The sequence below is a fragment of the Boleophthalmus pectinirostris genome, unplaced genomic scaffold (genome assembly GCF_026225935.1).
Source record: "Boleophthalmus pectinirostris isolate CB_2022bp ecotype Guang Dong unplaced genomic scaffold, ASM2622593v1 HiC_scaffold_12, whole genome shotgun sequence".
NCBI lineage: Eukaryota > Metazoa > Chordata > Actinopteri > Gobiiformes > Gobiidae > Boleophthalmus > Boleophthalmus pectinirostris.
In genome coordinates this window covers 2,751,001-2,767,346 of record NW_026571018.1, presented here as the reverse complement: position 1 = coordinate 2,767,346, position 16,346 = coordinate 2,751,001, and the positions used below count along the sequence as shown (strand labels likewise).

General features: G+C 38.0%; 1 protein-coding gene across 1 annotated transcript in view; it reads left to right on the top strand.

Annotated features, from left to right (window-relative positions):
- klf8 (Kruppel-like factor 8) overlaps positions 1–16,346 on the top strand; it is a 78,350-nt gene that overhangs the window by 19,075 nt on the left and 42,929 nt on the right. The window contains exon 2 of the mRNA XM_020941120.2: positions 15,452–15,802. Within this exon, the coding sequence (XP_020796779.2) occupies positions 15,452–15,802 (351 nt within the window). The remainder of the gene's footprint in view (positions 1–15,451; positions 15,803–16,346) is intronic.

Sequence of the window (16,346 nt, the reverse complement as noted above, 5' to 3'; positions counted from 1 at the left end):
AATTCACACGAGTTTCTGTCTCTGTTGGTCATTTTCTTTCACCTTGTTCTGTTCTGATTTAAGTTTTAAGTTTAAGACCGGTTCTGATCCTGGTTTTAAAACCGTTTAATTAATCCAATTTTTGGAAGAGCAGATTTTTGTGAGTTTTAAAATATCATCAGAGTGGAACATTCATTTGTTGTTAAAATTTAGGTTTTATTTATTTTTTTTTTTTTATGTTTTATTAACACAAATAATTATAGTTTTATTTTTTTCTGAACCAGGCTGCTGTGGGTGTAGTTCTGTGTTTAAAATGTGACTTCAGTGGGTTTTTATTTTTGGTCTTTGTTTCAGTTTCAGTCTGTTTGAGGAAGTCAACACAAAGGTCATGACGTAACAGATGTAGACCGGGTTTAGACCGGGTTTAGACCGGGTTTAGACCGGGTTTAGACCGGGTTTAGAACTGGATTAGAACTGGATTAGATTTGATTTGGACCCAGTTTAGTTTTTAGTTCCAGTTTAGGCCTGTTTTTAGTCCCAATTTGAACCCAGTTTAGACCTGATTTAGTCCTACTTTAGACCTGGTTTAGTCCCAATTTAGACCTGGTTTAGTCCCAATTTAGACCTGCTTTAGTCCCAGTTTAGACCTGTCTTTAGTCCCAGTTTAGACCTGTCTTTAGTCCCAGTTTAGACCTGTCTTTAGTCCCAGTTTGGATCCAGTTTAGACCTGGTTTAGTCCTGGATTAGATTTGATTTAGACTTTGTTTAGACTTGGTTTGGACCCAGTTTAGTCCTAGTTTAAACCTGGTTTAGACCTGGTTTTAGTCCCAGTTTAGACCTGGTTTAGACCTGGTTTTAGTCCCAGTTTAGACCTGGTTTAGACCTGGTTTTAGTCCTGGGACCTGGTTTAGTCCCATTTGAGACCTGTTTTTAGTCCCAGTTTTTAGGCCTGTTTTTAGTCCCAGTTTGAATCCAGTTTAGACCTGGGTTAGTCCTGGATTAGATTTGATTTAGTCTCAGTTTAGACTTGGTTTGGACCCAGTTTAGTCCTAGTTTAGACCTGGTTTTAGTCCTGGAGTAGTACTTATTTAGCCCTGCTTTAGTGCTGGGACCTGGTTTAGTCCTGGTTTAATTCTAGTTTAGTTCTTCTTTCGACAGTGGTTATGTCATGGTCAGATTAGTCCTGGATTAGTCCTGGTTCAGTTCCGGGTCAGTGTTCTTGGTCTGGGTTAGACCTGCCTCGTCGACTGTTTACTTTACTCATTTAATCCTGGTTTAGTCCTGGTTTTAGTCCTGCTTTAGTCCTGTCGACGAGGACTGTGCTTTGGTCTTTTATTATAAATACTGAAAGGACATTTTTGTATTAGAGAAACTTTTATTTTTGTGTTTAAATTTGTCTCACATTTTCAGTTTTTTGTCGTGTCTCGGTGGAGTTTGTAGTTTTTAGGATCATGGTCTTGGTTGTGTTTGTGCAGCGTGACGGAGCAGAGTGGGGATCAGTGTCTCTGATTTATTCATGACGTTCTCCGGACTCGTCTGTAACGCGAGTCTGAACCAAAGACCAAACACCGGGACTAAAAGAACTGAATTTAAAATGTCAAATTAAATTGGTTTAAAACTAGAATCATCACAAAACTGATACTGATGACTGCAAAAGACCAAACACAGCACATTTTTCAAATGGACCTGCTTTGGTCCCAGTTTAGTCTTCATTTAGACCTGGCTTAGTCCTGATTTAGACCTGATTTAGTCCCGATTTAGTCCTGATTTGGTCCCAGTTTAGACCTGGTTTGGTCCCAGTTTAGACCTGGTTTAGTCTCAGTTTAGACCCGGTTTTAGTCTCAGTTTAGACCCGGTTTAGTCTCAGTTTAGACCCGGTTTAGTCTCAGTTTAGACCTGGTTTTAGTCTCAGTTTAGACCTGGTTTTAGTCCCAGTTTAGACCTGGTTTTAGTCTCAGTTTAGGCCTGGTTTTAGTCTCAGTTTAGACCTGGTTTTAGTCTCAGTTTAGGCCTGGTTTTAGTCTTAGTTTAGACCTGGTTTTAGTCTCAGTTTAGACCCGTTTTAGTCTCAGTTTAGGCCTGGTTTTAGTCCCAGTTTAGGCCTGGTTTTAGTCTCAGTTTAGGCCTGGTTTTAGTCTCAGTTTAGACCTGGTTTAGTCTCAGTTTAGACCCGGTTTAGTCTCAGTTTAGACCCGGTTTAGTCTCAGTTTAGACCTGGTTTAGTCTCAGTTTAGACCTGGTTTTAGTCCCAGTTTAGACCTGGTTTTAGTCCCAGTTTAGACCTGGTTTTAGTCTCAGTTTTCTCAGTTTAGACCTGGTTTAGTCTCAGTTTAGGCCTGGTTTTAGTCTCACCTGGTTTTTCAGTTTAGACCTGGTTTTAGTCTCAGTTTAGACCTGGTTTAGTCTCAGTTTAGACCTGGTTTAGTCTCAGTTTAGACCTGGTTTAGTCTCAGTTTAGACCTGGTTTAGTCCTGAACAAAGATTCGTAAAATGTGCTCTTTAAGTACATTTTTAATTTCTTCTTGAGTTTTTGAGGATTTTTCTTGATCTTTACACTTTATTCGTCTGCGTTTCTTACTGTGTTTCCACAGTAACCGATGGAACATTCCGCCACAGACATACATACACGCACAGTTTTCAGTTTGTTTGCGCTTTATTTTTTTTGTCAGAATGTTTCGCTCCAGTTCTTACGAGAAAAAAAAACAAAACAGTTTGTGGACGTCTGATTCTCGTGACCCTTTCCCAGAACACTTCAGTCCAGCAGCGTCCTTAAACCTGAACTGGAAACCTCATCGTTTTTGGGAGGGTCCAGCTCATTCCTGGCAGTCCACAGCCAGACCCCTCCCTCCACACACACACACACACACACACACGCACACGCACACGTACATTTTCTCTTTAATAAAAAACATGGACTTAGGTTTTTGGGAAATGATGTGTTTTCTCAAAGGACAAATGTGCAAAAAGAAAACATCTGAAATACAATTAAATTCTTGAAACGTGAATTATTATTTAAGTTTTCTTGTTTTTTTTTTTTTTAAATAACCAAACCGGAACTAAACCAGGACTGAACTCAGCTAAAACTGGACAAAACCAGGACAAAACCAGGACTTAAACCAGGACTAAACCAGGACTAAACCAGGACTAAAGCAGGACTAAAGCAGGACTAAAGCAGGACTAAAGCAGGACTAAAGCAGGACTAAAGCAGGACTAAAGCAGGACTAAACCAGGACTAAAGCAGGACTAAAGCAGGACTAAACCAGGACTTAAACCAGGACTAAAGCTGGACTAAACCTGGAATAAAGCTAGACTAAAGCTGGACTAAAGTAGTTCTGAACCAGCACTAAAGCAGGATTTAAGCAGGACTTAAGCTTAATTAAATACTTAAATTCTTGAAATGTGAATTATTATTTAAGTTTTCAGTTTTTTATATTTTTGTTGGTAATAAATGCTCTTAAAGTGTTCGTATTGCACTATTTTTCTGACTTTTAATGCACAAAACCTGCAGATTTAGGCTCTTTAGTTCTTCTCTCAAACAGAAAAAAACACTCTGTTCCACCTTGTGATGTCATGTGGTGATACGGGAAGTGCTCCACTGCGTTTTTAAAACTCCACACATCTTCACTAGAATCATTTGGATGATTTCAGATCTGGAATTTCCGATCTTTCCGATTCTTCTACAGAGGTAAAATTGAAAAAATAAACAGACGTTAACTTGAAAATGATCACGTCATGACATCACAAGGTGGAACGGAGCTCGTAAACCAGGGTTACTCAAACGTGTGAATGAAACAAAACACAACTCCAGGTTTGTTTTGAGGAGGAAACAACATTTTAATGTGATTTAACGCTCATGAGAGTCAATTTTGTGCAATGTCTAGGACCGTTTTAAATCAGGACTAAACCAGGACAAAAGCAGCTTAACCCGGTCTAAACCTGGACTAACCCGAGACTAAGACTAACTGAGGCTAAAACGTCTTTGACCAGGACTAAACCAGGACTGTCGATCTCTGCTGAAGCCGTTCACTTGAAAACTACTGCTACATGACATCACACTTTTTTTTCTTAAAGTTCAGTGTTTAAAATGTGGCTTCAGTGCGTTTTATGTTTTTATTTTTGGTCTTTGTTTCAGTTTCTGTTTGAGGAAGTCTGCACAAAGGTCGTGACATAACCCATTTAGACCTGGATTAGATCTGATTTGGGCCCAGTTTAGACCTGGTTTAATCCCAGTTTAGACCTGTTTTTATTCCCATCTGAGACCTGTTTTTAATCCCAGTTTGGACCCAGTTTAGTCCTGGATTGGATTTGATTTAGTCTCGGTTTAGACTTGGATTGGACCCGGTTAAGTCCGAGTTTAGACCTGGTTTAGACCTGACATCACAAGGTGGAAGAGAGCATTTTGAGCTTTAGAGATATACATAGACTAATAATAAAGAGGAAACAAAACACAACTCCAGGTTTGTTTTTGAGGAGGAAACAACATTATAACACGATTTAAACCTCACAAGAGTCAATGTTGTGTAACATAAAGCCTTTTAAAGATCAAAGAAATAATGTGATTTAAATAAATGAATTAATCTTTGCATTTATACAGCACCTTTCTAGACACACAAAGACGCTTTACAGTTCATTATTCATTCACTCAACACTCAGTGGTGTAAACTACTATTGTAGCCACAGCTGCCCCGGGTCAGACCGACCACCACCAGCATCACTTATGCTCACAGTGAATTGTCCAGGGCCGGACTGGGAATCTGTGCTTTCTGGAAAAGTCCAGAAGGGCCGTCAGCGGCACTAACAGAAGAGGGCAGTAATATGATAAGTAGGGCTGGGGATCATTCAGAAGTTACTGATACGATACATGTTAGGGATGGGCATGATTAGTCAATTAATCAATAATTGATCATTAAGAATTTAGTTGATTACGTTCATTTTAATCGACAAACTGAATGTAGGTTGCTGTGCGTAGCGTAGGGCGACCAAACGTCCGTGTCCGGGGACAAACAGGTGTGTACATGTGTCTCTGCATCAGAAGGAGCGAGACACAAACAGTGGGTCAGTCTGTAACGAACCGAAGTGCAAATGCCCATTTAACCATGATTTGTACAAGAAATTCCACACTTTCCGTTCCGGTCGAGACAAGTGTGAGTCCATGTGCACAGTGTATAAAGCAGCACATATGTGTCGGTGTCGAGTGACTCAGGGACCTCAAAGCACCAGGACACAGAAAACATGAAACAGTTTTACCAGGTGAGAGTCGCTCAATGTGGATGACGAGTCCCCACCTCCCTCCCCCCGTACGCTGTCCTGGTCACTTAGTTTATGCAAATGAGCGATGCAGTTTTAAGTTTTGTTTCTGTGAGAGTTGAACAAAACTGAATTAAACACATTCTAATGTCAAACAGCTGATGTGGCTCTAGAGTCGTTACGGTTTATATGTCGTAAAGTTGAATTTATTTATGCAGATTAGTAACCAGCATTGAGGAGTAACAGATTACATGTACTAGAGTTACGTAATCAAAGTACAAATTATGAGTAACTGTATTCAGTTTCAGTGAGTGCTAATTGGATTAGAGTTACTTTGTTGAAATAAATGGATTACACGGCGGTATTTCCTGTTTTCACATTTTGGGCTATTCATTTTTTATTTTTTTCCTTCGGTAATTCCACTCATTACCGAACACTAAACCAAATCTAAAACCAGGTCTAAACCAGGTCCAAAACCAAGTCTAAACTAGGTCTAAACCAAGATTAAACCAGGACTAAAACAGGATTTAACGGGACTAAACGATGCTGCATGGACTGTGTCTCCTCGTCTTCTATCAATAATATTTTTAATTTGGTTCAGTAAAGTCTGGAATTTTTATTTTCTTTTATCAGACAGAACTTCTTATGTGAAGATTTCCTCGTCTTTGTTTCTCTACAGCAAATCAAGTAATCCAAAGTATTCAGATTACATTACTCACTTTAAGTAATTTAATGGATTATGTTACAAATTACATTTTGGGGTGTGTAATCTGTAGGGGATTACATTTTAAAAATAAACTTCCCAACATTGTTAGTAACAGTAATAACTAGAAAAGCAGTCAGAGAGCGCAGACCTCCGCCAAGGACTACCCCCATTTTTTATATAAATTGCGATAAAATCAGTCTTCTGGATCAGATGCGGATCAGCCTTTGGAATATGAAAGAGGATCCCATTGTCCATCCCTGAGTCAAATTTCATGGGGTTTGGTCAATAATTAACCCAGATATTGAGAAACAAAATTTTTGGCCCCATTTACCACAATGTTAACTAAAATTTCAAAGTGATCCAGAATCCAGGGTTTCTTCCGGATCACCCCCAAAATGAAATCAGTTCTTCCTTTTCACATTTCCAACAAATCCTGAAAATTTCATCAAAATCGGTCCATAACTTTTTGAGTTATGTGACTGACAGACAGACAGACACACAGTCTTCCACACAGTCCATCAGATACAACTGGTACAGTTATAGAATTATACAAAGGTAATAATGCTGGACTATTTACTGACAACTTGACTTTATGCAGAACAGCGATGGCTTTGGAAATGTTGTCTTTTGTGTCATTTGTGTATATCGATTCAGCAGCCCACGATTTCGATACTGTATCATCACATTAAACAATACGATATATTGATATTTTGATATTTCTGCACACTCCTAATGATAATAATTTCCCCAGTCATCAATTTACACCGTGGGTCGATTTGTGGTGGAAAAGTCCAGGGCTGCTTTGTGGTCCTGGTCCATCCCTGGTCTTGCTTAAGGACACAACAACAGTTTTTGTGACTAGTGCCCCCTGTGGCCCTCTGAGCGTCTGAGATCTAACGAGATCAGACTTTAACAAGAAGGTGTGTCCACAAATAACACCCGCTGTGCTCGTCGAAATGTTTAGTAAGTACTTCATGATGTAAATGATTCAGCTTATACATATTACTACTACTACTACAGTACTCGGTTGAATAGTGTGTACTTCCTCTCCCCCGCAGCCTCTCGTGTCTCGGGGGAGGTGAGGAGTTGCATTGTTGTGAAGCAGCGGGGGGTTTTCAGTCTTTGAGCTTTTAGAATAATTCGCCACACCTTTATTTAAATGACCGTAACCAAACCTGACGAGACGTGAGAACTTTTCATCCTAAAACCCACACCAAGACTGTTTACGTTTATTTTTTAAAATTCTACGAGTACTTTCAGACTCCACATTTACTGAATCGGTTTTACAATTACTCGTACTTTGACTAGAAGTTTCAACAAGTACTTTAGTATCTTCGTGGACTCCTACTTTGTACTTCTGCTTTGTTAGTGTCATTTTGAAGTAACGTTATTTTTATTTAAAGGTTTTAAATGACACAAAATGGACTCTTGTGAGCGTTAAGTCATGTTAAAAAGTTGTTTATGTTGTCAAATGTTCTGTTCCGTCTCACACCGCAAAAAAGCTCGGCCAAAATTTAAGATATAAACACTTAAATCTATCACAAAACGATGTAAAAGTTGTGAAATTATCTGTCCATGCAGTGAATTTTACTTGACACGTTCTCTTAAACTCTGGTAAATGTGGTCAGTGTTCACGGGCTGGAAATAAGTTTATTGACGCAGAATTTTAGATAAACACGCTCGAGTTTCAAGCGAATTTGAGATTTTCTGACTAGTTGATTCACGGAAGAAATATCTGTGATAATTTTTAAGATTATATTCAGAGTGAGTAAGTAGAAAATAAATCTGAAAACAAGATGATATAAACTGATAAAAGTTTTAAAATCTTGGCCAGTTTGTGATGTCATGAAGTGGTAGTTTTTAAGTTAACAGCTTCTTTTCTTTTTGTTAATAAAAGTAAAAAGTTTATTGTGGAGCGACTTTACTCCTGATTTTCTAAGTGTTTTAAAGCCTGATTGTTTCATGAAAGAACTGACATTAGAAAACAAAATCTCTTTTTTAAACTATTCAAAGTAGTTTCTGTAGTAGTAGTTGTAGTTTTTTTTGTAGTAGTAGTAGTAGTAGTCGTTATAGTAGTCGTTATAGTAGTAGTTGTAGTTTTTTAGTAATAGTAGTTATAGTAGTAGTTTTTTGTTGTAGTGGTAGTATTAGTAGTAGTAGTAGTGGGACATGATCAGTAGTAGTAGAAGTAGTAGTAGAAGTTCTACTTTTTTTTGTTTTTTTATTTTTCCCTTTTTTTTATGAGAAAAAAATCAAGAGCACTACTACTACTACTACTACTACTACTACTACTACTACTACTACTACTACTACTACTACTACTACTTTGTAACTACTAATAACTTTTGTATGTTAATTGTACTATACTTTGTACTACTTACTTGTCTTACTACTACTTACTACTATTACTGTTACTACGACTTTTACTGCTACTGCTGCTACTATTACTACTACTAGTAGTACTGCTGCTTCTACTGCTACAACTATTACTACTACTACTGCTATTACTACTACTACTACTACTACTACTACTACTACTACTACTACTACTATTACTACTACTACTATTACTACTACAAGAACAGTTTTGTAATCTGTCTTTTTTGTTGTTGTTGTTGAAGTAGTAGTTTTTTTTTTTAGTAGTAGTAGTTGTACTTTTAGTTCAGTAGAGACTGGTGAAGAAATCCCAGGTCTGAAATTACTGAAAGCTCAAAAATTGAAAGGTTTATGGAGTTTAAAAACACAAACGGAGCACTTCCTTTATCACCACATGACATCACAAGGTGCAACAGTGTTTCGAGAGACTAAACATTTTAACACAGCTCAGAAAATCTCAGCGTAACATGAACTCTTTGTTGGGTTTTGGCCTCGTTTTATCCGTTTGTTTTGTTTATTTACACCCGCCCGATGACCTCACAGCGTCATGGCGAGGGGGGGCGAGGCCAGAGCCACGCCCACTCCGATTGGCCGAGACCACACCTCGAGCCGGAATGTGCCAGACCGGGTCACTCCCTTGGGTTTGGGGCGGAGAGCAGAGCCGGAGAGCAGCAGCAGCAGCAGCAGCAGCAGCAGAAACAGAAACAGAAGCAGAAACACACAAAGGATGGGGCTGGAGTGACGGGTTCAGACAAAAGAAAAACTAAACGTGACGCTGCAGAAAAGGATTTAATGAGGATTTTTGAAACGCACACGAGAGAAAAAGAGGATTGAGAAAGAGAAAGAGGTAAGAAGTCGGTCACACGATCAGACTGGAGCTGCTGCAGGACCAGGAGGAGGAAGGGTTTGTGCTTGTGCTGGGGTTTGTTCACCTGGTGGCACAAAAGAGAAAAACAGTTTAAAAACTCTTTTCAAACTTAACTGGGTCATAGTAACATGTTGTCACGTAGTAGTAGTAGTAGTAGTACGAGTATGAGAACAGTTTTGTTTGTTAATAATTGTTAGAAGATTATTTTGGATTATAAAGGAAAAAGTTCAGTCCTGACCTTCTTCAAGTATTAAAGGTTTTATTGTTTAATTTAATAACTGATCTTAGAAAAAAACAAATCTCTTTGTAACTGTTCAAACTAGTAGTACTTTTTGTAGTGGTAGTAGTAGTTTTTTTCGTAGAAGTTGTTGTATTTTTTTTAATACTAGTAGTTGTTGTAGTTGTAGTAGAAGTTTTGTGATGTCATCTTGTTTTTGGTATTTTTGCTTTTTTATAATGAGAAAAAATACTACTACTACTACTGCTACTATTATTGCTACTAGTAGTAGTAACACTTTGAAGTATTTTGTGTATGAATTGTGCTATACAAATAAACTTGTCTTGCATTACTGTTAGTACTACTACTACTAGTACTAGTGCTACTACTACTACTGCTACTACTGTTGATTTTTTTCTCATTTATAAAAATGCAAAAAAAACAAAACATCACAAAACTTCTACTACTACTGATCATGTCCTACTACAACCACTACTACTACTACAACCACAACCACTACTACTACTACAACCACTACTACTACTACAACCACTACTACTACTACTACTACTACTACAACCACTACTACTACTACAACCACTACTACTACTACACTACAACCACTACTACTACTACAACCACAACCACTACTACTACTACACCCACTACTACTACTACAACCACTACTACTACTACAACCACAACCACTACTACTACTACAACCACTACTACTACTACAACCACTACTACTACTACAACCACTACTACTACTACAACCACTACTACTACTACAACCACTACTACACTACTACAACCACTACTACTACTACTACTACTGCTACTATTACTATAACTACTACTTTTGCTATAACTACTACTTTTGCTATTATTACTACGGCTACTCCTACTACTCCTACTACTACTACTACTACTACTTTTACTACTGCTATTACTACTACTGCTGCTAGACTTAGAAACTTTATCGATCCACAAGGGGACTTATTTGGACTACTACTACTCCTGCTACTAGTAGTACTCCTGCTACTTCTACTTGATGTACTTTATTTGTCTTCGTAGACTTGTTTTTCTCATTCAAAGTTAAATGGGTCGGGTCAGCCGGTCGTCATAGCAACAGTAGTTCTGTGGTCACATGATTGAGGCTCCGCCCCCCCGACAGACACAGGAAGTTTACGACCATCTAACCTCAAGTTAACTTTCAAATTAAGATAGATTTGACGTAACTTTCTGATTGGGCGTCCGTCAACTGCTTGTTTCTATGGATATGTCATTTCTCTGCCCGGAATGTTCCACAGTGTGACTTTAAACAGCTCTGCTTTACATTTATTCAATCACGTGGTTTTAGAACTCAGAAATACCTCGAAAAACAAACATTCTGTCTGTGACTCTCCACAGATCTGACCTGGAACTTAGTCCGGTTTGGTCTCCATGAAAATAGAAAGGTTTAATGCTGTACTGTGGAACATTCCGTAGCACAAAGCCACAGAGTTTGGTGTGTGTGGGCGGAGGGAGATGTGAACTGAAGCTTTATGACTTCCTGTCATTTCTGTCATTGAGGAAACAGTTTTAATCTTATCTGCTGGATTAATATGTCGGTGTTATCGATCACGACGACGTCACTTCTGCTTTTACACCAAAACGTCCTCGACAACTAGAGACGAGGCCAGAGAAAATGTCCACGAGATGAGACCGGGTACATTGGGTCCACGAGATTTAATTTTGTCAACTTTGTTTATTGAACATTTTGAATATAAACAGACAGAGTGTATTGTATTGAACAGAGCTGTTACATGAATGACACAGTAACACAGGAGGACACATCTGAACATCAATCACCCCCAAACCCCCTGGCCAAACATCCCAAAATAATAATAATAAAAATGTTAATAATAAAATAAATAAATATATAATATATATATATATATATATATATATATATATATATATATATTATATATATATATTAGTAATAATAATAAAAGTTAATAAAAGTTGATAGTAGTAATAATAAATAAATTCAATAGATATACAGGGTTAAAAAAAATAATTAAAAATTATAATAATAATAAGTAAATAAAGCTGATTGTAATAATAATAATAATTTACTTTTTAAATTTTTTTTGTGTGTATTTAATTTAATAAAAAAAGATTAAGTAAGTAAATTTGATAATTGTAATAGTATTAATAATAGATAAATTGTATATTTATTTAATTTAAATAAAAAATTAATAATAAAAAATATTATGAAAAAGTAAATAAAGTTTGTATAATAATAATAATAATAATAATATTATTTTTTTATTATTAAATAAAGTTTATAGTAGTAATAATAGATAAATTTAATAAATATACAAATACAAATACATTTAAAAATAAAAAAATGTAAATAAGAATAATAATTTAATGATGATGATGATTAAGTAAATAAAACTGATAGAAGTATTAGTATTAATAATAGATACATTAAATAAATATTCAGTGGAGATTTTATATATATATATATTAATAATATTATAATACTAATATTAATTAAAAATTATAGTAATAAAAAGGGAAATGGGGACGCGAAAGGAGCTCATAAAGAGGAAAGGAGAGACGGGATAAGAAGAGAAAAAAAGAGGGAAAAAAAGTGTTATTCCCTATATTTTCATCATCCTCCAGATCTCGAGGAAGGGGGACAAGACGAGATTTTAACGGAATTCCTAATGTTTACATTTCCAAGTTCATTTCAGTTTCACAATTTTGGCCTCACGATTTTGTTATTTATTTAATTTCATAGTTTAGTTTCCGTTCCAGTGCTGCTTTTTGGAACTGCAAGAGACGTAACTCACCAACACGTGACCTTTTTTGTCCTCACCAGATCGTTTTTCTCTTTCGTGCACGAACTTTTTACAATTTTGTCTCAGGAGATCTTCGTAGTGCCGTCGTGTTCCTCCGTGTTGTTTCATGCTCACTTAAATGAAAAAAAAAACCTACAACTTGATAAAAGCTGAGTGTGCCCTTTGTTCGCGTTGCCAGTAACAGTGGTATTTCGATATTTTCTGGAGCTTTTCTTGGTCCTTATTTGGGTGGTAGTTCTTTTTTCTGAAGAGGAAGACTTTTTAAAAACTTCTCTATTTTAAACCCTGGGAATCTGTTGCTTTTGCCTTTCCACCATCACTCATCTTTCACATCTGTCAGGCTAAAATAAACATCCAGTATCTGTGTTTTTGTATTTTGTAAAGTCAGTTTTTGTTTTGTGAATCGTAAAAGTTGCATTAAAGACGCTGCATCTGAGTTTTACTGTCTTAAAAAAATGTATAAAAACCAAACTAATTCATTTAAAACAGTTCATCCTCACTTACCGTTAGCATCCAGAGCGTAGTAATTATTCACCACGATGAGTTTTTGAGCTCTTTTCACAACTCTCAGAGAGCAGAGCGGAGTAAAAGCTAACAACCAGCAAGCAAACGCACACTTCCTGATCATGGGACAGTAAAACGCTTTATGATTACTGTATTTTTCAAACTATAAGTTTCTCCGGACTATAAGTTACATTCAGAGTGCAGGGCTTAATGCTCAATTTGGATTTTTGTTTTGTGAAATCCGATGTTTTTGCTAGGGGTGTGCAAAAATATTGAAATATCGATATATCGTATTGTTTAATGTAATGATACAGTATCGATATCGTGAGCTGCTGTATCGATATATCACAAAGAGTATTTTTTGGTGTATCTTACTACATTATTTTGTTACAGCTACAGTTTTGTTGCTTGTTCAGAGGAAGGAAACTCGTTTATGCGACACATTTGACATTTTCACTGTTTTAATGATTAAAATGGATGTTTCACATGAACTTTGCACAAGAAGTGGTTTAACAAAGACTTTTGGTCTCACAGCCATGATTTAGACTTTATTTTTTATTGAACTGTATCAATTTGATTTGAAATATAATTCATATCGAATCGAAAGCTGTATTGAGATATGTATCGTATTCTGGCCTATGTATCGAGGTATGTATCGTATCGGCAACTTCTTAATGATACCCAGCCCTAGTTTTTGTGAGGTCGTTCACATTTCCAGTTAAATGTGACTTGTATGTGTCTCCAGTGTGAACAGTAAACGGCCCGAAAGTGTCCCACATGTGACACTGGAGACACGACGACGTCAACCACAGTGAGCGTCTCTGTGTTTACAGAAGTTGTCCAAACATGGACGCAGCATCGAGCACCTGGAGATTTTAAAGTTCCTCTCGTACCTGGAGCCAGAACATGAACAACTTACTTGTTTTAAGGAGGAGATTGAGAAGGAGAAGGACGAGGTTTTTGGTGTTTTGTGGGACAGCGGCAGCGACGTCCGTTGAAAGGAACATGTGGATGTGCAGACTAGAGCCTGATCAATATAGCGGTTGGCCGATATTATCAGATAAATATCCTAATATGTGGCTCCGCATCAGTATTTGTTTATGTGTGTGTTCGTACTGTCCCTGAACACACCCCCAGAGTGACGTTTCTCACGTGTGTTTGTTTACACCCGCAGCCGTGCACAACACTGAGATTATTTTCTTTTTACGGACAATCAGTTTGAGTCTGAATTAAAAGGACATTTATTAGTGCAGACTTGTGATGTGGGAGGAGCCTGTGTGAGGCTGAGTGTTGGAAATACATCGACTTTGAAGCTAGTTTTGTTAGCGATTAGCTGCTGTAGCTCCCACACATAAACAGACTGTTTTCTATTGGCCTGTTGTAAAGTGAATATATTGTCTGTATATTTGTTACTGGACATGGATTGATATGTAAATGAGCTGTGAATAGACGTGTGAATTATGACATTTGTGCATATAATTAATTACCGCGGTGCGCAGCATTCACGGCTAAAGGCTAATAGTGATTGTTTATTTACTCGCTAACAGTGATGGTCGGTCGCAAACGACGGGAGCCTGCACCTTATTGGGAGCCGTGTTTTCTCTTTCTCTCCCTTTTTTTTCTCTTCATGTCGCGTGCAGACTCGTGGTAGTCTGACAGCGGCAGCGGCTCAAAACGAAACTTTCAGAAATCTGCGTGTGTATTGGAGAGAAAAAACGTGCATAAATATCTTCAGCATGAAATAAATAAACCAGGACTAATCTTGGGCTCGAGAGAGGGAAAGAAATAGAGACAGAGTCCTGACATTCAGTCCTGGTTCAGTTCTGGTTTAGTCCTGTTTTACACATGGTTTAGATCTGTTTTAGTCCTGGTTTAGATCTGGTTTAGACCTGGTTCAGTTCTGGTTTATTCCTGCTTGCAACAAAACAATCTGAAGAGTCTCTTGGGAGCCGAAAGAGCCGGCTGCTTTTAGTGAGCCGAGCCAAAAGAGCCGGTTCTCTAAAAAGAACTGGAATCCCCATCACTAGCTGTCTAGAATGTGATGCAAAAATGCCATTAGTCCGACCTACTGTCTGTAAATATGACTTAAAGAGGCAGAATAACAATAAATGTTGCCTAAATAAACCCAATTTAAAATCCACCGGAGCCAAACCAAATTTTTTTAAACAATTCAAGATTTACAGTGAATTTTTACATCACTAAATATATCTGCGATTATATTGGCGATATATCATATTTTTGTTTGACGAGAAGAACGTTTGTGTACGTTTGTGTCTTGTTGATAACGTGTAGGTGGATGAATGCACTTTGGCCGTTCACACTGAAGTCACATGTCAAAAGATCAGATATGTATCAGTTTCAGGAGCACAGATCCAAGTGTCCTGGGTCACATTTGAAAAAATTTGATCTGTGTCGTTCAGATACAGGAACATAGAGGCCAAAAAATCGGATTTGAGTCACTTCGGGCTGCAGTGTGAACGTAGTCCAAGTTGCACCAGCCAAAAAATGCATAATAAAGAAGAAAAAAAACATAAATAAGTTGGACTTTTTGGGGGAAACGTATTTTACAAAATCAGAGATCAGTGGCTGACGTTTCCTGTGTAAAGTCAAGTTCTTGTAAAAACAATAGAAGAGAGAACGAACGTCACTTTTCGTTTTTTTTCTAATTTCTAATCTTGTTTTTCTTCTTTCCGCAGAGACGGGGCCAGAAGAGGAGGGCCAACAACAAATCGACAAAACCGCCGCAGGAAACGGCGACAGACAAACAGGAAGTGACGTCGGCGAATCGGGACGTAGAGGACATCGCCACGGAACGCGAGGAAGAGGAGGAACAGCGGGAGAAAGCAGAGGAGGAGGAGGAGGAGGAAGAGGAGACGACGAGGCCCGGAGCGCGGGAGACGAAGGAGACGAGGGGGCAGGGAGTAGAGACGAGGGGGCAGGTCGAGGAGGATTCGGAGGAGACGCCGCCGCCGCCGCCACCGCCACGAGTGAAGATCGAGGTGGAAGACATGCTGATCAAACCTGAGCCCGAAGAAGTAGATTGTACGGTAAGAAGGAGCGCTCTGATTGGCTGATTATTTTGGCAGGAAAAGCGTGGTTCATAAGTTGATGCATTGCAAAGTTTTGGATTTTTTGTTATAACGTGAAGTTTAAATCAGACGTATTACACAAAATCGACTTTTCAGAGCTTCAAGCTGAATCAGAATCTCGGGCTCGCTGGCTGAGGCTCGGTCCAGTTACGCGTCGGTGATGATAAGAGAAAAATGTGAACAATCCCACCTGTGTTTACAGAGAGGACGGGTTCACTCACCTGCAGAACTCAACAATACTTCACAATATGTGTATTATTGTGTAGTAGCAGCTGTAGTTGTAGTAGTAGCAGCTGTAGTAGTAGTAGTAGTAGTAGTAGTAGTAGTAGGAGTAGGAGTAGGAGTAGGAGTAGTAATCGTAGGAGTAGGAGAAGTAGTAAGAGGAGGAGGAGGAGTAATCCTAGTAGTAGTAATCGTAGTAGGAGTAATAGGAGTAGGAGTATTAGTAGTAAGAGTAGTAGTAGGAGAAGTAGTAAGAGGAGGAGGAGGAGTAATCGGAGTA